Source organism: Archocentrus centrarchus, chromosome 14 (genome assembly GCF_007364275.1).
Source record: "Archocentrus centrarchus isolate MPI-CPG fArcCen1 chromosome 14, fArcCen1, whole genome shotgun sequence".
Classification (NCBI taxonomy): Eukaryota; Metazoa; Chordata; class Actinopteri; order Cichliformes; family Cichlidae; genus Archocentrus; species Archocentrus centrarchus.
This window is the reverse complement of record NC_044359.1, coordinates 18,718,475-18,743,174: the sequence shown is the minus strand read 5'-3', so window position 1 is coordinate 18,743,174 and position 24,700 is coordinate 18,718,475. Positions and strand designations below refer to the sequence as shown.

Here is a 24,700-nt window from a genome sequence, read left to right as displayed (position 1 = left end):
CGAGGAGCTGAAGAGAACAGTGACATTCTCCAAGATTATTAAAAGTGCTCATCCATCCATCCATCCATCCATCCATCCATCCATCCATCCATCCATCCATCCATCCATCAATCCATCCAGTCAGGGTACACCCTGGACAGGTTGCCAGTGTATCATAGAGCCAAAGTGGTACATGTCAGTATGTCCCTTTACAGTTCAGTCACATTGTGTCCCAAAACTTTAAAGAAAACAGCTTTTAGGGAAATATTTTTGAAAGCTTTAAAATCTATACATTGCTTTTCCTCTTTGGAGGTTTAAAGTTGCTGTGAAAGCTGTGAAAAAGGCAGACGATCATGTTGAGCTGCTTCAATCGCTGACTTCTTACATGTGGTGTCAGCACAACATTAGATAACTATAACAGTAATGACCTCATCATTTACACAGCTGACAAGTCCAAAACATCCTCACAGGGGGGTCTGGAGGGACTTTAGAGACATTTCCTCCAGTATGAAAACAATTGCATCATTGTTAGCCTAATTTGTGGTGGTAAACAGGGCCGAACACTGAGGTCTCAAATCAGGAAGCCCATAAAGAGACTTACAGCTGTGGAAGGGTTAAACAAAAAGTCAGTTTAACCATTATCAATATATGTTTACATAGTTTTAACTCATTATAGAGTCAGGATATCTGCCAAGCAAGAAGCTAACACCTGCTGGAGAGTCCAGCTGTCAGCTGGCTACAGATCAGTACAGGAGAAATTGGAAGGGAACCACATCATTAGCCATGATTACAGGCTTTAAAACAGTAATTTAAGAAAGCCTAATTTTTATGAAATAAATAAAAATCAGGAAGGGGCAGGGTGCATCATATTTGTGGATCAAAAATAAACAAACAAGCAAACAAAGATCACAGGCTGCCATGCTCAGTACAGGAGCATTAAGGTTCAAGTGGACAGCACAGGAAAAGGGAAGCCTCCCTCTCTCCACTTGAGACAGGAAATCATAAAGAAGGATCAAATGCCTGGCACTGTGTACAGTCCTGCTATATGAACAGCATAATGTCATGAAATTTCAACAAAAACTCAGAGCCCGCACATTAATCAAAGATATAAAAACTTAATCCTTCAGGTGGCGGACAGTTTGCAGCCAAAAGCCATCTCAGTGCTACACTATCTAACTACACACGCTCCTGTGCATTTACATGGACAAACCTTGTCTGACTCCAATTACTGGAGTGGAAGCAATGTGGAAAGGTCATCAGAACTTGCTGAAATATAAAAGGGGAGGGTGGGGGTCAGGATTACATAAAAGCACAAAGGTTTGGGCCGTGACCTGTAACCACAGCGTCAGACAACTTATGAGTAAAAAGCCTGTAGAAATTCATAATTTTTCAAGAGTTATGTACCTAAACAGTCACTGCAAAAAATATTATTTTAGCAAAGAGACAGACATAAATCTGTTTTCTTGTTCTCTGGTATAATCAGTTGTCAAGCTCTTAATACTATCTGTTTTTCTTGAGCTTTGTTCTGACATAAGCCAGGCTACCATAAACAATATCACTAGCACTGCGCATCAGATCATGCTTCCGTTAGGGGCAAAGGTCAAAGCCTGGATAAAGCTACAGGCTAAATGTGCTATTTTAGTGGGCCTTTGCTCACTTTTAACTTCCCTAGAGGCCTTGCTAGAATGCTAAAGCTAAATGTTTTTTCCTTAGCCAACAGATTTCATGCCTGCTCACCTTTCTCCCTGTCTCACAGGCATATTCAGTATATGTGTTTGTGGCTGGGGGCTTGGGAACAAACGTGGATCACTACAGGAGCCCAGCAGATGCCTGTACAACACTAACATGCAAAAACAGCACACAGCAACCCAAAAATAACAGCTGCAGTACCTCAAGCTACTGATTAAGAGTCAGCTACTGTTTCATTTTCATACGGTGCAGAGGAAACACGAGGCATCAACCAGAGACTTGTAAAACTGACGAACTTGGTAAGATCACATCTTAGAAATCATGCACACTCCTCCAGTACTAAAGTGTGACTAATGGAGCACTTCAGACCTTCACGAGAACATTCCTGGTTTTACTTGCTGACTGAGGAAGTGTGAGAGCTACTGGGCCTTTCAGAGCCAGGCAGAGCATGTGAATATAGATCTGACAGCTTACTGACGCACACACACACAGACGAAGAGGCTGAAGGACGAGAAGCACCTTAGAAAGGAGAACATACACAAACACACCGTTCTTGGTGGAGGATTTCAAACATTTTCAGCAGGGGTGTTGGCAGTGGAAATGAGAGAGGAAAGTCCAGCCAGACAATATCAAAACTTCTCATGTTGGTTATGTTTGCTGTTTTCCCGCATATTTTTGGGAAAGGCCTCCTCTATTTGCTTACATATTACATATAGTATTGTGCTACACATGCAGATGTGTTCCCTGTGCACGGACTGTTGACCAGGGAGGTTTTGCGCTACCTTCAGCTCCTACCAGTGTTGCAGAATGGAAAACCAGGACATTCAAAACCTCCCTGACACACTATACTACCTAAGAGATTCTTTGGGATGCTGGGGAAACGTTTAGTGAAACACTGCACAGCAGTCACAAAGTCTTTTAAAGTTACCTGAGCTAAAGCTTTAAATATACAGCCTGATACAGAATGCTGACCTCTGTACAGAACAGGCGTGCAAGAACATCTTCTTGCTCACAACACTAAAATAAATTTATCTATAATGTTTCACTAGTTTGCCGTGTTAAACCGTGCTTCTTGAGATCCTACAAAGTACTTCGGAGTAATAAATTCAGCATAATGCAAGAGGCTTTCTGACAATATTTATAAATCCACATATTTATTCCTGATGGAGACCACTAGTCCATTGTCCTCACCATCCAAATCTCCTAGAAGAAACCAGACCTCATACAGAGCCAAGTGAGGATCACCCATCCTCTATAATGAAGTGCAGAACCACTGTGGGTAAATGCTTGCTCAAGCTCAGTCTCCAGCTCTGGACATGTGGAAATTATTGAAGTTCCTGCACAATCATCATGTCTAAACAAACAACTGAGGCGGGCATTTGAACAATGTGGAGTTTGAGTAAAAGCTACAGCTTCATAACTGTCCAACCTGATCAGCAGCCTTCCCAGGGTAGTGTGGGGTTCAAAATCAGCCCAGAGCAACTGGCAGCTGCACATTTTACCACTGTAGGAATAGCTCTGGTCCCCTGACTGACCACTTGAAAGCCAGAACAGGCTCTCCAAGCTGGGACACAGTGTGTTGCTGAGGCTCATTTACTTTAATATTGGCCAGAAGGCTGCCAACAACAACAAGAGGGAAAGGGAGAAAGTATTCTGGTCTCACTGGGGTTTGGGGGATTAAAAAAAAACCAAAAACAACAAAAACTGAGTTGCAGCTGGTGGTCAGACTTGGTTCTGTCAGAGATGTGAAATCTGATTAAGAAAGAAGGCAGAGAGACACTGAGGGGTGTCTGTAAAGCTGGCTCAGTCAGCCAGCCAAGGACAAAGGAGGACAATAAGAAGGGCAGAAAGATCCCCATTCACTTTGTTGCAGAGATTTAGATGCGAAAATCAATTCTCATACTGGTGCAATGAATGCAAGACTGCAGTCAGCAAATGGGTAGCGTAGGTCAGAAATAAAGATTATGGAAAATCATTGTGCCTGGTTTTAATGGAATACACAAACACACAGTTTTGGAAGAGTTTCTGATCTACCAACACTATATTTAATATCATATTTAGTCTCTGTAGCTATATAGTAATGTCACCCAAATACCTCCTTTGCAACTAATGGACAGAACTCATAATTGCTATAGAGAGAATTCTGTCACGTGATTTGAAACAAATGTAAACACAGATAACAGGACACTCTGTGGGAGTGGGCGTCACAATGCACTGGCAGGCAAAGCCAAGCATGAAATGAGCTTTATCCCTCAGAGAGTCAGGCGAGGACGCAATGAGAGGGCTGAGGTGATTCCCCCTCTCCACCCCAATGTCATCTGTTGTGTATAATTCCACAGCTTGAGAACAGCCAGGAGATGTGTGTATGTGAGATTTATCTGTGATTTAGAAGACAGAAAGTCCCAGAATACAAAGCAAGAACCACCGCTGTTACACAGATCCAAAAGAACGGGAACAGAGGTTTCAATGATTTTGGACTGATATGGACTAAAATCTCTTTTTTCACCATTTACTGATTTGGTAGCAGTAGCTGGATAGGAGCTGGCTGTTTTAAACACAGCAGGGTGGTAAAGACTGCGAGAGGTTGGGGCGTTAACTAAAAGTCGACTTGTCATTACTAATGACCACTTCTTGCTTCTCTTTCTGTTCTTGTCTCCGTCTGCAGTGTTATTCCCTTCATGTCTCAGGCCACAATGTTACTTAAGAGCAGAAACAATGAGAACAGCAATGGGAAATTTGACTAACGGCTACAATAACTGATCCTGATTTGCCAGAAAGTCAGAAACCCAAGCTCTTGAGGTTGGACTAGAGGCTCTCATCCCAAATGTGATTTTTCTGTGGATGTAGCATTATTGCCCTCTGTGTTCAAACATGACACTCTTTATATTATCTGAAACCCCCTTCAGACTGTTACCAATTATTTCTGGACCCTGACTCTTTTATGAGACAAAAGGGCGGTAGCAACTGCACGGAGAGATTCACGGTTTCTCTCTGGAGAGCATTTCATTTCTCAGGCTGTGATGAGCTCCTTTGTTCTCACTTTAACTCCCAGCATCACATAATTGGCCACCATCTGGGGCTCTCATTCCTATTCTTTTGCTCCATCTCATTCACTTCTGTTTCCCTCCAACCGCCTTTACCACATGTGCTACATATGCATGTTTTTATGGTAGGAAATCAGACATCTGTTGTCAATGCCTAATACTTTGCTGAAAGATTATGTAATGTTATAACGAGGAACAATTACTGAGCTGGCTTGCCCTCGACATTTCAATGGTTCATTGTATTTGTACTTTTTAGCGAAGGGGGGGGGGGGGTACATATGTGGCAGTGAAGCAAAGAGTGACACAGAGTAATGTGAAGGGGCACCTGAATCATCTGGCCTTTAAGTGGCCTTTTCACATTCTGGCTCTATTCTTTAACAGGGTCCTGATCTCTCCAGTAGCTTTTCTGCTTTATATGTATCACAGTTCACTGTGCTCAGTTTTTGTGGCTCAATCAAATGTCTGCCCAACGCCTCCGACCAGCACAGACACCAGCAGCTGAGAATTCATCAGTTCTGACATCTTACTCATAACTTTTTAGATTCAGAATCAAATATAAGATGGATTGCCATGAAACTTTTGTACACACATTCACGCTCCCCTAAAAATGAATTATAATAACTTTGGCGGCTGCTCAAATTTTCTTGCTCCATTATCCTAATTAAATTCACCTCAGTCTCATCTGTACTTTGTTTTCACTGCTAATTAGCAAATGGTACTTCAGCATGCTAAACTAGGACTGAAATCACACTACAAACAACATATCTGGTAAATATAAGCGTGTGCAACCATAAGTCTCTTCATTGTCCATCTTTTTCTGAGTATTATAAAGACTACAGACTGTATACAAAAGATGGAGGAAGCCACCATGTTGTCACCTACAGGTTTGTGAAATCCCGATTATGAAGCTTTAACTTGAGCATTTCAAATGTCGCCATCTTAGCTTTTAAATCCAGACATCACAAATGAGGAGTGCAGTGTCCCTGTATATTAAAAAGCAGTAGCAACAAGGAGCCCTACAATAGTTTTAACATCCTTTTTGACACTTGTGCACAAAACATGAATGCGTCTGCTCTTTCTTTGTGGGAGGAAGCTGGAGTACCCAGAGAGAACCCACGCAGACACGGGGAGAACATGCAAACGCCACAGTCCAAAGACATGCATGGGGTTAGCTTGATTAGTGTTTCTAAATTGGCCGTAGACGTGAGTGTGAATGGCTGTCTGTGCCTCTGTATTTGCCCTGCGACCTGTCCAGGGTGTACCCTGCCTCTCGCCCTATGGTAGCTGGGAGAGGCTCCAGCCCCCAAGCGACCGTAAATTGGATAAGCGGAAGAAAGGCTGCTTGTGCCACATGATTAGCATCATGCCATTAATATTTAAGGTCAAGAGATTTTGCAGTCCAAAATTACAATTCCTCATTTTTGTTTTTCTTTCTAGTCTAAACTGTCCAAGAAAAACTCAACAAAGGTATCAAGCTTGATGACAAATGGTAATCAAATGTGACAATTTTTTTCTTAATACATGCACACAAACTAAGTTTGGCAGGTCTGGGGCTTTTCCTACTCCACTACCAGAAAAAAGGGGAGGGGAGTATCAGCACATTTGCATGATCTGAGAGTGCATGTAGTTATTTAGGGCATGCATATCCCAAGTGGCAGGGAGTGAATGTTTTAAGAGGGAACAAAGGCTGTCCAAGTGAGGGGCTGTGACGAAGGAGCTTCTTTGTGGAAAGATGACAGGGAAAAAATAAAAATCCATCAAAAAGCTGCTATCAGCTCCACTGATCAAGGATCGTGTGATGAGGAAACCGGCTTAATTGGGACCCATCAATAAAAAAAGTGCCATATGCTCAAACATAGAGACCATGAGAAATGAGACTCATTAAAAAAAACTGTACAGGGAAGAAAAATAATAAAATAAGTAGGTTTAGGAGTAAGAGAGCAAATGAGCACTGGGACAATCTTTATTACTGAATGAACATACCCTCCATCCATCCACAACCCCCACTCCAATATACACACCAGGCCAGACAAAGGAGATATAAGCTAATAAATGCCAGGTAATGTAGCGAAGTTATTGATATCGTTTACAATGCATTAGCCTGTCACCCAGCTGTGTGTGTATGTGAGTCTGTGGTTTGGCCCCGGGGGGCTGAACACACACAGCAGAGTCCCATCTGTTAGTGTTGATGACAGCTGTGTGTGTGTGTGTGTGTGTGTGTGTGTGTATGGCCACAGGGGGTGCGCAGGGTGGAAACATGACAAATCGCAGCCCTAAAGGACAGGGGACAGCTATAAAATAGATTACACCATCTATTAGACACTAATTAATATTAATGTCTACACACTGACACATGGAAACACACACACACACCTTCATTAAAACCACTGAGCTCTATGTTAAAAGCCAACATTGCATGAAATACCACCACCTTGCACTGCCCAGAGGGAACTTGTGTTGAACAAAATATACATTCCAGGAGAAAACGCTGGGAGTCCAGGGCCCAATTTCCATAAAAACAAATAAAAGGAAAACCTAATTTTCTTTGTGTGAGTGTTAATAACATGCTAAGCAGCAACAGAATGTAGAATTTTTTTTCTTCCCATGATTATAAGAAATAAAGAACACCAAAATCTCCCTACGCTTGCTTAGACTTCTTCACTGTTTATGTCATAATGTACATATTTCTAAATACACTCACCAGGCTGGATTCCATTCTCATGAGAGCTTTATGTTGGCAGGAGGTTTCATGCAGTACTTGAGAGATTAGATCAGAACTCAAGGCCTGCACTTTCTGCACTGGCACATTTCCACCGGTCAGCGTTTTACTGCGATGGCTAGCTGGCTAGCATGTAAATGTCACCCTTTGCATCTAATGCTCCATGTTGATGTAAGAGCTCGGGCTCTTAAGTGGGAACTTGAGTGCACGTAGATGCTCACCTCAAACTTTACAACCCCCTTTGCACCCACAGGTTTACAGTAATGCCGGGCTAATGCGTACCCCCGTCTGGCTCCTCGAATTCAGAGCGGGAGGTGAGAGCTGCCAGGAACAAACAACTTCATCACTCCTCCTTTTTTTTTTTGCACCTAATGCCCAACTTCTCTGGCTCCTATTATCTCCGGGAAACAGTTCAAAACTATCAGGTTATTTCTTATTGAGCCTTGACAACACTGCTGAGATGTGGGGCTGCCACACGCTCAAACCAATAAAAAAAAAAAAAAAACAACCCCCAGTGTTGTGCAGCGGGAAGCTAAAGAGATGATGGGAACAAGAGGGGAAGAGGAGGGTTGAAGTGGTGGGGAGATTATTAGAGTTGTTACATGACTCTTGAGAGAACATGAAGCTCCTCCATAGAAAGAACACCGAGGAGGAGGAGGAGGTTCAGTACAACACCACATGGTGCTGGATGGGATCTCTTTAGTGATGGACTCACAACAACACGAATCTCAGTTTGATATTTTCAAGATGTGACACTGAATTGAGAAAACCGTGTGACTTGCTATGCTAATCTGTAATGGACATCGAAGTATTGACAGTTGGTGTAAGTCCCATTTAAATACAATTATCATGCCAGCATATTCATCTGATTGTGAAGGAAGACTCACATTTGATGCCGGTTGCAGAAATTAGCATTTTAAAGTCACTCCAAGCATTAAAAAACTAACTTTGCTTTTAGGATACTGTTACCAACCTGTTCCTTTCAACTCATCTTTGAAAACTTTTGCTCTCAGAAAATGATGGAAGATGTCAAACTAAAGCCTTGGGAAGCACATTACCTACAGTAGGAGCCCATTTCCTCAATTAAAGCCCTGATAAGTGGGAAACAGAGACGGACTAAATGCAGTCATTCAGAGCTGGGAGACGGTGACAAATTCCTCCTCAGATAAGCCAAGTAATTAAAGCCATACAAAGTGAGCCCACGGGGGGGCTGAGATGGGCTGCACAAGGGTTCTCAGATGAAAGGACTGTTGAAGCAGGGTGATATGATGCATTTCTGATGCACAACCTAAGCAGTTACATAACCAGCCGGCTGAAGACAAGTATTGCAAGCAACAGCCGACGCATAAAGGGCGCTTGAGCAAACTTGCACAGTGCATGAGGGAGAGGATGGTTTAAAGTCCAGGTGAGTGTTTGTGCTTTCAAAACCAGTTCAGGAGTTGGTATCCTGTTTTACTTTGGCTGAATCACACTAGCAATTCAGGATTATCCAAGAGAGAAAAAAAAAAAACTCTGATCCTGAAAAGTTGGTAATTTCAAAACATCTACGTTTTGGAGCTTTTAAAACTGAGTGTCAGTGTTTGACAGCAAATATAATCACAGGCTGAGACTGTGCCTGAGGTAACGCCACGTGTGCAAAAGAGAACCATCAGTAGTCACAGGGCGAAAATCCCAACAGCCGCATGCCAAACAAAATCATGCACCCGAGGCTGTACTTTTCATGTCCTGGTAACAAAGCTGATAAAGGTCAATATTCCCAATAGCCTGCTTTGAGATGCTTCGAGAATTAATTTGGGTCTCCAGATTGAAGGATGGGAGGGGGCGTTGCAACAACTCTGATTTTGTTTCCGTTTAGTGTCTCAACATGATCTCAGAGATCAGAGCTGATCTGCTCTGTTGATGCTAGTCAGGATGGAAACAAATGGTGGTACTTTCTATGTGGACAAGCAACTCAATCACCTTAATTCACATATTTAATGGGTGTGTGTACCCTGGTGGAAATCCCACATAATGTACCTCCTTATAAGTCTCATGTATCAAAAAACTAACACTAAACACTTCCGTGTAAACTATCATAATATAATCTCTGGCTCAAATCATACAGTAACATCGTCTTCTGATGATAGAGGCGATTGACTTTCTCAACAGTAACAAAGTAACAACAGCGGGTAAAAAAAAAAGAAAAAAAAAAAGAAAAATTTCCCACCCGATATGCCCTTTTACGGTCAGTCAGTATTCCACAAGCTTTTTAAATAAATCAGAGGGTCCCAAGAGAGCAAAGCAAAACACTGAAGGCTCCTTCTCAGCTCAGCTTCAGGAACACAAACAGCTCAGGTCCTGGTCTCTTTATCTCTGGCCTCCTCAGAACTCTTCCTTGGTTGCAATACGCATATGATATCAGGCCCTATATACTTAATGTGAAACACGAGTGCCACCATTTCTGAACCATCCCTTAACACACAAATAGTGAGAATAAACCAGCTAATAACCAGTCAGATCATAAATCCTCCTCTTTCAGGATCATAAGCTGCTTCATTCTGAGACTTAAGCAAAGTGCAATGTGTGCTGGTGAGATATAGATAGTTTGTTTTCCTATCAGTGCCTTTCATGGTTTGACATTCAGTTATCATTAGTCGCCTTCAATGGATGCACTGTTGACAGATTTTCTCAATCATCCACAAACCTAGTAACTCTAATAACATATTCACACTACTCCCACCCTCCAAGCATCTGGGACAGAACATGCCATTCTCCATCCTCCTCGCTAACCCTAAAGCCCTTCCCCCACAGCAAAAGCAAGTGGCATATTTGTTTGTTTTTTGGGTTTTTTTTATGGCTGATGTTGGCTTGAAATTGATGTTCCCAGTAGCAAACGGCAACAGCAGCAGCAGGAGCAGCATCTGCCTCAGGTTTTTACTGTTAAGCCACAATGTTTCATTGCCGATGAGCAGATGTAGCTTACGTGAAAAGACGAGATGGTTTCTTTTAGCTAGAAAAGAATTGTATGCTATGCCATTTGTCTTTATGGCTCTGTGTGAAATCCAGAGATTAAACCAGCACTAAAAATCTTAAAAGTTTAACTATTTATAGCTGGCTACCCAAGCTGATGATAAGGAACAAAAAGATGCCATTTTAAGATGCATGCCTGGATTCTCAGAGTGGTTTGCTTTCCAAGGCAACACTCAAAGTTATAAGCCATCAAAATGAAAGAGAAAAGAATGGAAAGAGGAGAGACAAACAGGAAATGATGTAACAAACAAAGCCCACTCAAAAGATTGCAGGAACTTGGGTCTGAGGAGAATCATATTCATTCATGAACATAAGACATTTTTGAGATGCTCTCTTTCCTTGAAAATCCAACTTTACAAGCGTGACTGATGTGTCCCACTTTCTTGATATCTGAGGAGGGTGATTTGTATTCCTGATGCAACTTGTCACTGATGCTGCGTACGCCTGCGACTACAAATGTTATGTTATGTGCAGCAGCCACAAACAAAACTGATTTCTATCTCATCCAGAGTCAAAAGCAGGTTTATAAATAACCTGCCATGAGCTCACCTTTGACATAGACACCTTCCACTTGAGAGAAACATGAGGACATTAATTAACGATAACAGCGCTTAAAACCCTTCGAGTTGCCCCACTTTCATAATGTGAAGTTTTATCAATTACAGGGCAGCAGAAGAGGAAACTACAGCAGCTGCAATTTGTGGAAAACTGACAGGAGTCAAGCTTCACTTGACCAAATAGATTTTTGGTCTGGAAAACGGAAATGGGACACCTCTGTAGGCCTTTCTGCAAAAACTAAACAATGAGTGGAAAACAGCATTTTGCCTCAATACCAAGAAACTGCAGATTCCACTGTGCAGGCCGTGTCTAGTTAACGAGACTCTGAAAGGGAGTTTTATGGAGGCATTTCTCACAACAAGACAGGGGAAACCCCCCTTAAATAAACTCCTTCAGACTATTAATCCAACCAGCGTCATTAGAGGCAACCACTACAAACTATACAATTGTGTGCAGAAGCTAGACAGCTAATTAAAATGAGTCATATGGTGGAAAATCTCCCCAAGAGGACACACAGACGTCTCTCTTTGCACATGGTCTATTTTAGTGATGGTCTCTTAACAGCCATTCTCTTACCTGGACTTGCCCTTTGCCCATGATCTTGTCTACAATCTCATTGTTGTCCTTGTTCAGCATGCTTTTGTCGTAACACTTCTCGTAGCACAAGATCCGCAGGTACTGGGAGCCCTCCAACTCAATCTCGAACTCCTGTGCAATGACACATATGTAACCAAAAAAAAAAAAGAATTAAAAATTATTTGGCATGAAGACAAAAACAGTGTGGTGCAAAAGACGACGTCTTTGTGACTGACTTCGTTCCACTGAGGCTCTGTGGTGTCTCTGAAGACTCGGGTCTTGGCCTTGCTGACAAAGTATCCAAATGAGTCCACTTCAAGAGTGCAGTATAAGTCTGAAAGCACAGATTGTAGACAGGTTGGTGAGATATTTAATAATAATAATAAAAAAAAAAGAAAGAAAGTGGATGGCAGATCAAGACCACTGAAAAGCAACAGATTAAACTTATATTTTAGATCTCTTTAAAAAAAAAAAAAAAAAAAAAAAGACTAATACATGCAGCTTTTCATGTCTAACTGCCATAGAGGGGTGTTTACTGAACAATCTAAAACACTCAACAGATTGATAGCAGATTGATGATTGATTGCAACAGGTCAAATATAGCTCCCTACAGGGTGGATGGCTCATACAATATGACATCAATCCTCCAAGGGACCGGCTTGTTTAGTTGATTAAATAGAGTTTTGAGCCAAAATAATAAATAGATACATTTAAAAAAAACAGCACATAGCATAAAACGTTGTCCCCTAAAGCCACAAGGATCTATCAAACCAATAGATATTCAATTTAAGACTGATGAAAAGAAGGCCGATAAAAACAAAATATTCAACATTAGTGAAGCTGTAAACGCTGAATGTTGGAATCGCCGAGAGAACGCCACCATCAAAATCTAAACAGTGTTTCATCCAAAAGTGCAAACATGTTTAAAAGCATCATTCAGACTCATTTCACAGCGCCAGTGAGTGAGTGAGTGTGCCAACTTCTGCCAGCAGATTTTTAACAAAGGTGAAAAAAGGGTAAAATGAAACAGCCCCTCAGTGTGTCAATATGTTATATGTATGTTATAGTTTGACAGCTGACAGACATCAGTCTCCTCCCTGTGTACACAATCAGCACCAGCAGCCCCTCGCCACTCTTAACATCCTCATACAGCAGCAGTTCCCTGCCCCCTCTGGGATCAGCTTGCATTCAGCTCTTACACAGAGCAATTAAGTCTGTTAATGTGTTTCTTTAAACGCTGCTGAAACCATTCCTGCAGACTGTGCTACCGGCTGTCTGTAAAGTGTCTCCAGTACGTCCCCTACCGTGGACCTGATCCCTCGGGTTAACCTCCGACAGACAGCATGATGGATGGGTGTATGGATCGACCTCTCATCAGGATAGTGACTAAGATTAAGCAAAAGAGCCTTTTTGTTGGGAAGGGGGGGGGGGGGGGGGGGGGGTGTCATGTTTAAAAGCATCATTCTGACTAAGTTTGTGTATATATACATATACACAAACTTGCCTGATGGCAAAAACTGAAAAGCAAAGTCATCATCATGATCATCAGAATTAAGAGCCTGACCTGAGCCTGGTTACGGAGGGATACCAACCACACCGCTTGGATGAGCTGTGCATCTATAGAATAAAAGGACCATACAGTATAATGGAATGTCGTTCCATCTGGTTTTATTCCTCCTTTGTTTGTTTTCTCAGCATCCTAAAAGGTTCTGCCATAATTACACCCAATGAGGAAGAGATTAGTGGTGCTGGTATGAGGGAAGTTCAATGAAGGGGAATTCAGTGTGACCATCTGGGGGATATTTAAAAAAAAAATGAAGCAGTTATTGTACGCTTCCGCTACATACGAAAGCATAACAGCTCATGGCCGTCACTTCTGATTTGACATCTGGAAAAATACTTAAACTACCTGTCAGAGTCTGCTTCAGTGAAGAGGTGATAACATTCTGATCGGTGCAAGAGTGATTCAACTAGTTCTCTGTGACACTAATGTGATTTCATCCTCTCTGTTTTATCTAGCCCTGAAGAAGAGTATTCATCCCAGCTCCCAGTTTTCTCTGGAAGTTTCCTCTCCATCTGAAATGGGTTTATGTGCCCAGACCTAAAATTCAAACAAGGCCAGGGAGAGCATATTTTGAGAGGTCTTTGTGTCCTCACAGTAGATCCATGAGGGCTTTGAGAAGTAGGCCAGACTAAAAGAGGCCTGGAACTCCATGGGTTTTCATTTTCCTGGCAGGTCGCCATCAGGCTCAGAGTATGAGGGGGATTTATTGGTCACCATGGGGTCTCTGACCCCTAAATACAGGGGTTAATGGATACCATCCTTTTCCATCTCAATTAGCTGTGGGCTGCAGCCCTTGTGGGGTGCGTATGTTCTTATGCAGCAGGCTAATCTTTGCCTGAGGCTGTGCTGAATACTGGTTCAAACTGTGGGTTCACAGCAGTAGAAGACAAGTGATAATCAGTGAAACTAATTAGTGTCTATGCAGTTACAGATCACAGCCACCAAAACAGTTGTTTGCAAGTTTTGCTAGAAGGCTTCAGGATAAAATGTTCTTCTCGAACTACAAACAAAATAAGCAGGGAATTGACATAACTCACCTGTTTAAATAGAGCCCAGAAGTAGAAAACTAATAAAAGCCTGACATGCAGTGCCTGAGAATACATGCAGCCACGGCTGGACTGGATTACACAGAGAAATTACAGTCTTGAGAATTTGTGAACACTTTCATTGGTGGTTTACATTTTAGTTTGATGAGAAAAGTGACAAATGACAAAATTGTTAGTCCTGAATCGGAGCATGAAAAGTTGTGCTTTACTGCGTAGCGACCATTTAAATAAAATGCCACAAACATTCTTACACTTATCTCCTCCCTCGCCCTACGCAGGAAGTGCAATTCTATAGCACAGGGTTGAACTATCTGTTGCATCTTTTTAGGGAGAGCAATTCACACTTGCACATACAAAATAAATAAATAAAGCAAGAATAAATAACATGACATGTTTTCTGCTTCTCTTCTAGGTCAGTATTTCCATAGATTTTTTTTTTCTAGCTGCATTTTTGGGAGACACTCAACTCCCAGCTTTTCCCCCCTGTGACCCAGTTTGACTAACTTTGCCCTGGGCTGAGCTTTCAAGCCCTTTCCCACTGGGGGAAGATTGTTGTGACATAAATAACAGCTTCAGTAAGATCTTCGACTACATGCTTATGCGATTTTTTTTTTGGATTAAAAAATAATAGGGAACAAACAGAAGAACTACTGTTACTTAACCTGACAGAGTGAATAATGACTGCTGTTTCAGATCAGTACACATTTCCATTCTGATATGAAGATAATCACCATTTGCAACAATAACAGAAACCACATGCGCACACACACAATTATTAAAAAAGCAAATTGCTTCAAAACCCTCACAGTGAAATCTGTCTTAAGCAGATACAGTAAAGAAGAGTATCAACAATACAGCTGGAACCCCGCTGAACCTTTAATGGTTCAACTGGATCCCAGCATTATGCTGCATCTGGAGGGGACTTTGCAATTTTAGTCATTTGTGGTATTGGAGGAAATTCTACAAGCAGAAAAATACAGTTTCTTCCAATGATCTCTTTATGATTACTGAGATTGATAGACCTATCAAATATCTATTGATCTAAACTGATCACTGAACCTTTGGTGCATCTAAGCCTGTTCTATAGAATTAACCCTATTCCAGAGTTATGGATGCATCAGGGCAAGAAGAGAGACTGATGAAATGATTGCCTACTATACAAGCCTGTGAGGGACACTGCACATTATGATCTGCTTCAGTTGGTCAGGTCTAGGCTCAGCATAAATTTAAAAAAAAAAAAAAAAAAAAGGAGGTCCAGTGACTACCTGAATATACTGAACGACCAGATTTTTTCTTCAATGGGTTCTTTCTTCCCTGATGATTCAGGGATATTCCAAGATGACAATGCGAGAATTCATTGGGCTCAAACTGTGAATGAGTGGTTAAAGAAGCATGAGATATAATTTTCTCACATGGACTTGCCAGCAAGGAGTCCAGACCTCAACCCCACTGAGAATTTTTGGGATGTGGTGGATAAGACTTTATGCTCTCCCATCATCAATACAAAACTCTGAATGGAAATAAATGCTGTGACATTGCGTAAGCTTATCAGGCAGGAGAATGCTAGAGGCAGTCCAAGGAAATATTTGTGTGATTGTTTTTGGTTTTTTTGGCCAGGCAGTGTATGATAAGATATGATCCACTTTTTTTTGTTTCTTCTTCTTTCAGTTGCTCCTTTTAGAGGTCGCCATAGCGGATCATCTGTCTCCAACTCATTCCCCTCTGTCACACCAACCCCCTCTTTTCCTCCTGCCTGGCAGCCCCATATTCAGCATTCTTTGTCTAATAAATGTCCAAACCATCACAGCCTTACTTCTCTAACTGTGTCCAAACTGCTCAAATATCTACCTTGCCCCCCCCCCTTTACCAGTCATAGTTCCTACTTTCACTTTTTTTGTTTACATGGAGACTCCGCATCCTTGGCCATTCAGTTAGAGGTCAAGTGATTACTGTAAAGATGCAATACTAGACCTTTTGAGTAACCTATCAGAATTTAATTAAAATATATAGCATTAAATGTATAATGGCACAAACAAACTGAAGTGATTGCACAATACTGTAGTAGCATTTGTTAACTTTTTACAAAATATGTAAATAATAAACGTGTCATGGGGAACACATGATCAGGTACAGTTGTTTATTTTAGCCCAACGACTCACCACTTTGATCAACCTGAAGTCAAAGGACTTAAACCTGTGTAAGCCACACTTCAGGGGATCTGTATGAATGTATGAACTCAGATATTAAGATATGGATGGATGACACTCCTGACCTCATTTAGAACACTGACAAAGCTTCTTTGTTCATTTAACTGAATACAGTTTAACAGTAAACACGTCTCTGATAGCATCCTTATCATGATCTTCGTCATCATCAGTCATCATCATGAACACCACATTCTCCCCAAACAACACCAGCACATCCTCTACCCCGCAGTACCACCATGGCTTGCATGCCCCACCCTGGGTCTGTACGCACCACTGGAGATACTAACATCAAAACTGTAGCAACTACCAAACTTGCTTACACACACACACACACACACACACACACACACACACACTCTCTCTCTCTCTCCATTTTTAAAGCCCTCAGCTCTCTGCGCTCCATCGAGGATCAAACAGGCTTCAGGAGAGAGCGCTTTCCAATCCATTAACTGGGAAATTCTTGTGGGCCAGCACTGAAGGCTGTCATGGTAACTGAGGAAATTGTTTCTCCGTCGCCATCTCTTTGCCTGATATTCGATATTTGAACTGGTGCTTGAGTAACACCGGGCACTAAGTGTCCTGGAGCACCAGCTGTCCGCCACTGACACATCTGAAACAGCCTTTGTGGAGGTTCAAACAATGTCACGCTTGGCAGATAAGAAACACACACATAGCTTTGTTTGCACACAATGCTTTACAAAAGAAACACGTATGCAAGGTAGGTAATATCAAAGTGTGTGAGCAAAGACAAGTGGCTGTCAGCTGTCCAGTTCTGAATGCTGCTCTGTATGATTTTAGTCATTCTTCCTTTGCATGTGCCCAGAGTGTTTTTGTCACTTGTGATGTCTGCTAAATAAAAACAACCACAGGAATCCCACTTTGGCTTCAACTGTTCCTCTGAGACCATCTCATTCTCTCTCTCTCTCGCTTGATTTTTCCTTCCTCTACATCTTGGCCGTGCGATGATGGAATCTGCATGTGCCGGCTACGGTGATTGACTGGGTCATGTGTTTTGCTGGCAGACACGTATTTGCACAGCAGCTATGTGTGATCGGACGTGTGAGCTAGAGTGTGTGTACAAGTGCAGTTTGGGGGGGGGGGGGCGTTACTGGCCAACTTACTGGCTGACTGCTTGAATCCTTTGGCAGAGTGGACAATCACATGCAGAAAGCCGTACAGGCCAGGAGTCTCGTCATCTGGAAAACAAGCACACAGGGCAGTTAGACCAGTACGAAGTGCAAATATGGGAGTTTGTGCACACAAAGTCTGCACAGTGATAAGAAACCATTGCAAACTATAAAATGTATGATCCTCCTGGATCCTGTTTATATCTGCAACAATACTGTGAGGGGGGGGGGGGGGGGGGGGGGGGGAAGAAAAGCCATCAGAGAAAGAAACAGAAAGGAAAAGGAACTCATCCCACAGTGCACGAGCTCTACTGTTGCATCTCATGCATCCAAGACTTTTTCTTTGTACTGCCTGCTCATTAAATACTAAAAATGAATATTTCAATACAGCAGTTGTTGGAAATTTCCCTCATTCAGACTCAAGGACTTTCTGTTGCTCTCTTTTCAATGTCATCCTCTTTTGCACCTGAGTGCAGGCTATCAGTTTTTTACATTACTTGTGTAGTGTGTAGCCTTATGTAGCCATTTAGGGCACCTTCTCACCACAACTGGTGGCATTCATCAAGTTAACATGAACAGTTCAAGTGTGTGAAGTTTGACAGTTCAACATTAAAGTGCGTGCAGCCAAATCTATCTAGGTCCATTCAAACTAAATTTGCTCAGAGGGGCAAATTTGTGGGAACTTTAGTGGGTTTTATTCTTTCTTGGGTGGTCCAAACTGGAGATTAACTTCTCATTGTTTTTATCATTGAGTTGAATATTTGTTCTCATTCTCTCCAACATCTAGTTATCAACATTTGAGAAGAGAGGGATTAAGCTTCTGGTGACTTGAGCCAAAGCTTGTATAAAATGCATCAGGGAAATAGCTGCGGAAACAACTATTTCAGGATCTGAAAGAAAATGAACAGTTATTACATCCCTTCATCAGATCGGCATCAGACCACACATTAACAAGCAGAGACGTCTGACATCAAAACTAAGCTGGCCTTCAAGTGGAGATTGTGGCCGGACTTTTTTTTTTTGGGTGGCCCAATACACCCTTCTTTGTACTGCTGACAGAAACATGAAGAGGATACAGTCCTGCTTTGGTTGAGGCCTGAGAAGCCTGGCTGCTTCCTGGTAAATAAACTAGGGTGGAGGGCACCAGGACTCCTGTGAGCTCCACTGTAGGCAGCCGAGAGGAGAGCAGTCAGGCTTTGGGGTTAAGTGTGTGTGTGTGCGTGTGCGTTGTTTTTATATAACTAACAGGGGTGTCTCACAGAGAGAGAGTTCATAGGTTCAGCTTTACACTGGTCTGGGTGCTGCTTTTAGAGTCAAATCAATTGCTCTTTCTATCTGTTACACTCAATAGAAAACCCAAAACTAATATGTGATGATGAATTATTATTCAATGCAAGAAGTCAAATGAAAGTGTGAGTATTTAAGTCACATCGTCCATCTTCTTAAGTATGAGAAACATTCCTCCAACAGCTGGTCTCCATTTAAACCCCTGCTGTGCTCCCTGCATCACATGTCAGGGTGGAGGTGTGTGTATGTGTGTGTGTGTTTATTCTAGCTTCATAATGAGGAGTGGGCCAAAAGACAGGATGCAGGGGCTGAAGTCTGATTTGAAACACAGGAATACCACCTTTGTGGGGGAAAAACAACAAGCTCTCACAGAAAGCAGCAGGAAGACAACATGTAAAAAAATCTAGTAGAGAACATCAAAGCAATTTTACTAAGGATGCAGTGAGAAGAGTCTATTTAGTGAAAGGAAATCGCACAAATTCTCTTAATAAAACCGTGAAGGTTAAAATGCATTTTTAACAGTGATCGATCTTAATCTATATGTCGTTTTGTGTGTTGATGTGTGATTTATGCACTCACTTATGTCTCTAGATCAGAACTCTATATTATGAAATAAACTTTATTGGTGCATGGTTAGCACTGCTGCCTCACAGCAAGAAGGTTGTGGGTTCAAATCCACCATCTGGATTTCTGTGTGGAGTTTGAATGTTGTCTCCAGGTATTCTGACTCCCTCCCACAGTCCAAAGACATGCACTTAGTGAGGTTAGGTTAACTGATGATTCTAAATCGCCCATAGGTTTGAATGTGAGTGTGTATGGTGGCAACTAGTCCAGGGTGTACCCTGCCTCTCGCCCTATGATTGAGCTGGGATATGCTCCAGCATATTAGGACAATGTGCCTTTTAGTGGATTGAAACCTTTCTGTGAGCTCTGTGGCTATGCGTGTTGTGTGTGTGTGTGTGTGTGTGTGTGTGTGTGTGTGTGTGTCAAAGTAGATCGGCCAGATGGCTTTAATGTCACCCCCCCAGCCTTTGTGAGAGGCTGCGATGAGGAGAACTGGTACAAAAACAAACATATAGAAGCTGAGAGCTCACCACCGACACACTGCGTGGCATTGACCGCTACGAGCTAGATGGGAAACATATTGTAGCCTATATTTATCTCCTGCAAGGCCCCCCCTCTCTTATTATGTGGCTTTTTTGTGCTCAGAGTGTAACAGGCACTTTTGTGTGAAGTTAAATTCAAAGCAGAGGGAAGAGGACGCACGAGCAGCAGAAAAAGGGAAACAAAAAAATGATACTGTGTGTGTTTCTTACCGTCTTTGTTACTGGTGACAGGAATGTTGTGGACAGTGCGGAGTTTGAAACAGGAGCTGGTCAGGACTTGGAGCTCTACAGAACTTAATACACATGTCTGGAGGTCTGGAAGGAAAAACGGGCGAGCTGTGGTCAAACCTTTACTTTTCTGTGGCGCAGTGTATGAAAAGTGAACAGAACATTACCTTTCTTTTGGAGTTTCTGAATGCTTTCCCTCCACTCTGACCTCTCATAGTCAGAGGAGAGGAGGAACAGGTAGCTCTACACACACACACACAACACACACACACACACACACACACACACACACACACACACACACAAAAAACACTTTTAGCAAACGCAAACTCTTTGAAAGCAAAATGTGTCCCTCTAGTGGTGGAAACTGCACAGTGCAGTGGCACAAACGTATCCAGTAACCGCTTGAGAGGGGCAGAGTACCTTTCCATGTTTGTTGAGGATGCGAAAAGGGATGGTGGGCGAGTGCAGGAGTAACCAGGACTCCTGTTCATTCATCTTCTTCCTCAGACGCTCCACACGGCTTTGACCCTTCGGTGCTTTCTACACAAAGACACAGACAGGAAAAGAGACGGTTCAAATTTGATTTGGATTTAATGAAACTTACTCATTAAAGTGATGGAAGATAAATACTGAGTACAGCTGTGGAGCATCTGAAACAGGAAGGTTTTTTTTTTTTTTTTTTTTAGATTTAGACACTGAGACTTGCCCTCTGAGACATAAGTCTGATCAGATCTTGACACATTCAGCAGACACTTACATTCTTAGACTCAGTGAGATGTACAAACTGGAGGTCAAGGTTCAGGGGTGGGGGTGGTGGTGGTGATATGCTCTGACTTTGAGTAATTTCATTTTTTCTCCATTTCAGATGCCTGAAAATGAATTTACTTTGGGATTATTTTAAGTATTTCTTATATTTAGTGACCAGCACAGAGGAAGTAGCCCCTAGTTTGATTGAGACTAACAATATCTGAAGCTGTTTCAGCTAGCATTGTATTTCTCCATTAAACAGAATGAAGCAGATGTTACAACTGATATCATTTATAAAAGCTGATCACACTGAGTTTAAAAGGTTAAAAAAAATCTCTATAGAAGAAGCATTATAGTTTCTCCACCCAAAGTCATTTTAATAACAAAGTGATTGAACTGTGATCATAAACGTTTTTGCCTGCTTTCTCCAAAGGCACTTTCTTTAAAATAATGATTAAAATGCCTTTTTCCTCAGTGCATGGTCATGTTTAGTCTTAAAAAAAAAAAAAAGCTCCCACACAGAGTCTCAGAGTTTAAAGAAAGAGACTTCCAGTTTCCTCTAGTGGTTTCCTACCAACAGGGATCTTCAAAGGAGTGAACATATAAAGATGTCAGAAAATTAAAATTTAACTACAAGCAACTGTACCACTTACAGTACAAAGAACAAGAGGCTATCCTAAACAGACAATAGAGTCAAATCTAGGTCCTCATTTAAGTCGAGGTATTTAGTGGCCTGTCTTTGGTTATGTTTCCATTCTGACCTACAGGTGACAAATTAAGCTGTACAGTAAATGTAATGATTAATGGCTTCTATTAAATTTGTGCAGCAGTTGCAGTGATCACACTTGTAGGACCTCTGAGATTTTAGACACAACCATGTTTGGTTGGAGGTGGCTACATAAAGTTAATCAATTGTGGTTCAGTGAAGATCTCACACAGTATACAACCACTCTCAATAATACCACAATTTATATTATTAACCCGTTGGATTGTTTTCGCCTGTGTTCTTTATATCGTGACAAAAACAGGCTGCCTTCTCTATTTTTTAATAACCTGTTAAACTGCAAATTAAAGTTGAAAGTAAAGACTTCTCAGTGCTAGCTTATTGAAATCGTTCCTATTTTGCAGGAAAGTGTGTATGAGCTGTTTAAAGTGAGCCCCATACTGTGAGAGTCTTTATATATAATTCATGCAACAGATTTTTTTTGATGTTATTGGAGGAAAACAAATTCGTACACAGTCCCAATCCTCACCAGGAAGCGGTTGAGTCAGAGCTGCCTGGATACAATCAGCTCAATCTCTCCCTGCATTCGTCTCCTGTGACTCTACATACCAGCCGCGGTCACTCGCTGTGCTCCGGGTGGGTGAGTTTAACGCTGTGAGAGGGGAATAACAGGAACTCTCTGCTCCTGAAGCCTTTAAACGCAACTATGAGTGCGGGGGGTGGGTTACTGTGTACTTGTAACATCTTTCATTTTCAACCCCAAACGACAACTGAATGTTTCAGCATGTGCTAAACAAAACAGGCTGAGACTGTGGCACACATTCCAGGTTTAAGTTTGGATCAGCACTTTTACCACTTTTACTTGTGGAAAACAAAGTTTCCTCAGTTTCAGGATGTATATTATTGATACTTGGACTTCACTTGTTTGTCTGTTTTTATGCACTCAAACAGTAACGATTCACTTACTGAAGTCCTCGTATGTCATAATAAATAATCAAGTAAGGGTTACTAAAGTTTACCACACCAAACTTCTCCTTCATTTGGATTCTTTCTGTTAATAAGAATCTAGCTGCTGATTAAATCTAAGGAACACTGAAAAGTCCAAGTTTCGGGCAGAGAAGTTAACTAACCTCTCCTAATCATGTGGATCTTGGCACCACATGCTTTACGTTTATTTGTTTAATGCATATTAATGTTATCATTTAAAGATAAATATCAAAAAGCTCTTAACTGTTTGTATCGGGCTCTCTAACTGGGCTCCAAACCCTAAACTTGCTCCTTTATTCATGAATCCAGGATCAGCTCAAAATTAAATCCACTGATAGCTGAGTAAGCCATTCTAAGCCTCAGGAATACATCGAATTGGGCTGCAAATGCCAGAAAAAAGGGATTACCTTCTCTTTCTGTATCTCATTCTTTAAGACTGAGATCTTCATCTTCATCTCCTCGATCTCGTGCTCTGGCAGGACCTGGATGCTCGGGGAAGCGTCTGAGTCGTCCAGGGTTTGGAAAGTTAAATCTGCTAGAGGGATGTACCACTTGCACTCGTACTGTTGATGGCGACTGCAGAGACACACAGACAGAAACAGAATTTGTAAAAAATAAAAAATACAATAAAATAAATATTTTCTCTTTTTTACTAATGGCCGTAAAAAACAGACCTTAAACACCAACATCCAACCGGCCTCGTGAACTGCACTAATCGAGAGCATTACAATTTAAAGCCATACTCACAAATGTTATACTTTTCTACCCTAAGTCTGCTCATTTGACCTCTATCCTTTTCAGCCCACTCATTCAAGCTATATTAATAAAAATGATGAATGCAGAGCGCTACTTCCACAAGGGCTGAGGACACGAATGTGCACTATTTGCAATGAGATTTTAATATGCATTTCTGAGTGCTGCACGGTCGACTCATTACCGGCATAATACCTTCATCAGACAGCTAGTTTAAAGAGCTTGATGATGTAATGAATTCATACTGAACAATTATGTCAATGCTACCGATGGTAGTATATTTATTATATATTCTCCTTTGCACATTGCACGTGACTGGGAGAGATTCCATCCTCGCGTTCTCCATGCCCTTGGGCAAGATAGCGAACATGCATGTAAAATGACAAATGTGTTGTCTGGATTTCACTGATCTCAGTACAGCAGCTACTGGGAACACTAACAATCGACTTTATTTACAGCACTCACTTTTCTCATGCATGCATTTTAACTGGAATTAGAAAGATCTGTTCATCCATATCAAAAATTAACTTTCGCTTTGTGCTTAGTTTTGCGCTCCCACTCAAAGCTTTTGCAGTGATGCTATCAGCTCCCACCAGACAGGCTTTGTCATTTCTTTCATTATCTAAGCACATTAATTTTACATCCTCCCGCTGCCAGTTATGGTCCCCTTTTGCCCCACCCACCCACTCCATCATCAAACCCTTCTTGTCTCAGAGCTCCTGGGTCTTGCGGGAAGTTTTCTTATGTTGCAGACCACCCATTTGTTTCTGTTCTAATCACACTCCAACACAGACGTGCAGAAACACAAAGAAAAGGGCAGAGCTGGGTTTGATACATGACTGAGAAGGAAATGATTAATTCACCATATCAAATCTTGTGGTTCTTTAATAACAAACAGCAAAGGTGGCATATACATAGAAAGAAATAATGAAATATCCAGGGTGCAGAATGTGCAGCAGTGTGAAGTCATAAATTGGACTAATTCTAAAATGATAGACTGGAGATAATCATGGCATTCAGCGGGGATTAGGGATCCTCAGTGACTAAAGTCAAGGTGATTGAGTTTCTGGATGGTTTGCTCTGTTCTCTGAGTGTGAGTGTAAGCCGTAGGCGGCACATTGAGATAACAACCCAGACCATAATAGTCTGATTTGCAGGTTTGGTAGTTATGGCAACGCTATGTGTTCCTCCAAGTGAGGGGCGGCTGCGATTGACACTGACAAACGGTTGAATGTCGACCAAAACAGGATCCAATCAAAGTAACAGGAGCTGCAGCGCTGACGAGGCGAGCCAGTGCTGTGAGTGTGACACTCAAGCTACTGACATGTGTCAACATTTAGATGCAGC

General features: G+C 41.8%; 1 protein-coding gene across 1 annotated transcript in view; it reads right to left on the bottom strand.

The window, feature by feature from the left end:
• Positions 1-24,700, bottom strand: part of abr (ABR activator of RhoGEF and GTPase) — a 131,990-nt gene that overhangs the window by 25,333 nt on the left and 81,957 nt on the right. Inside the window, 7 exon segments of the mRNA XM_030745870.1 lie at positions 11,575-11,706; positions 11,811-11,908; positions 17,513-17,587; positions 20,122-20,226; positions 20,307-20,382; positions 20,563-20,682; positions 23,008-23,176. Of these exon segments, the coding sequence (XP_030601730.1) occupies positions 11,575-11,706; positions 11,811-11,908; positions 17,513-17,587; positions 20,122-20,226; positions 20,307-20,382; positions 20,563-20,682; positions 23,008-23,176 (775 nt within the window).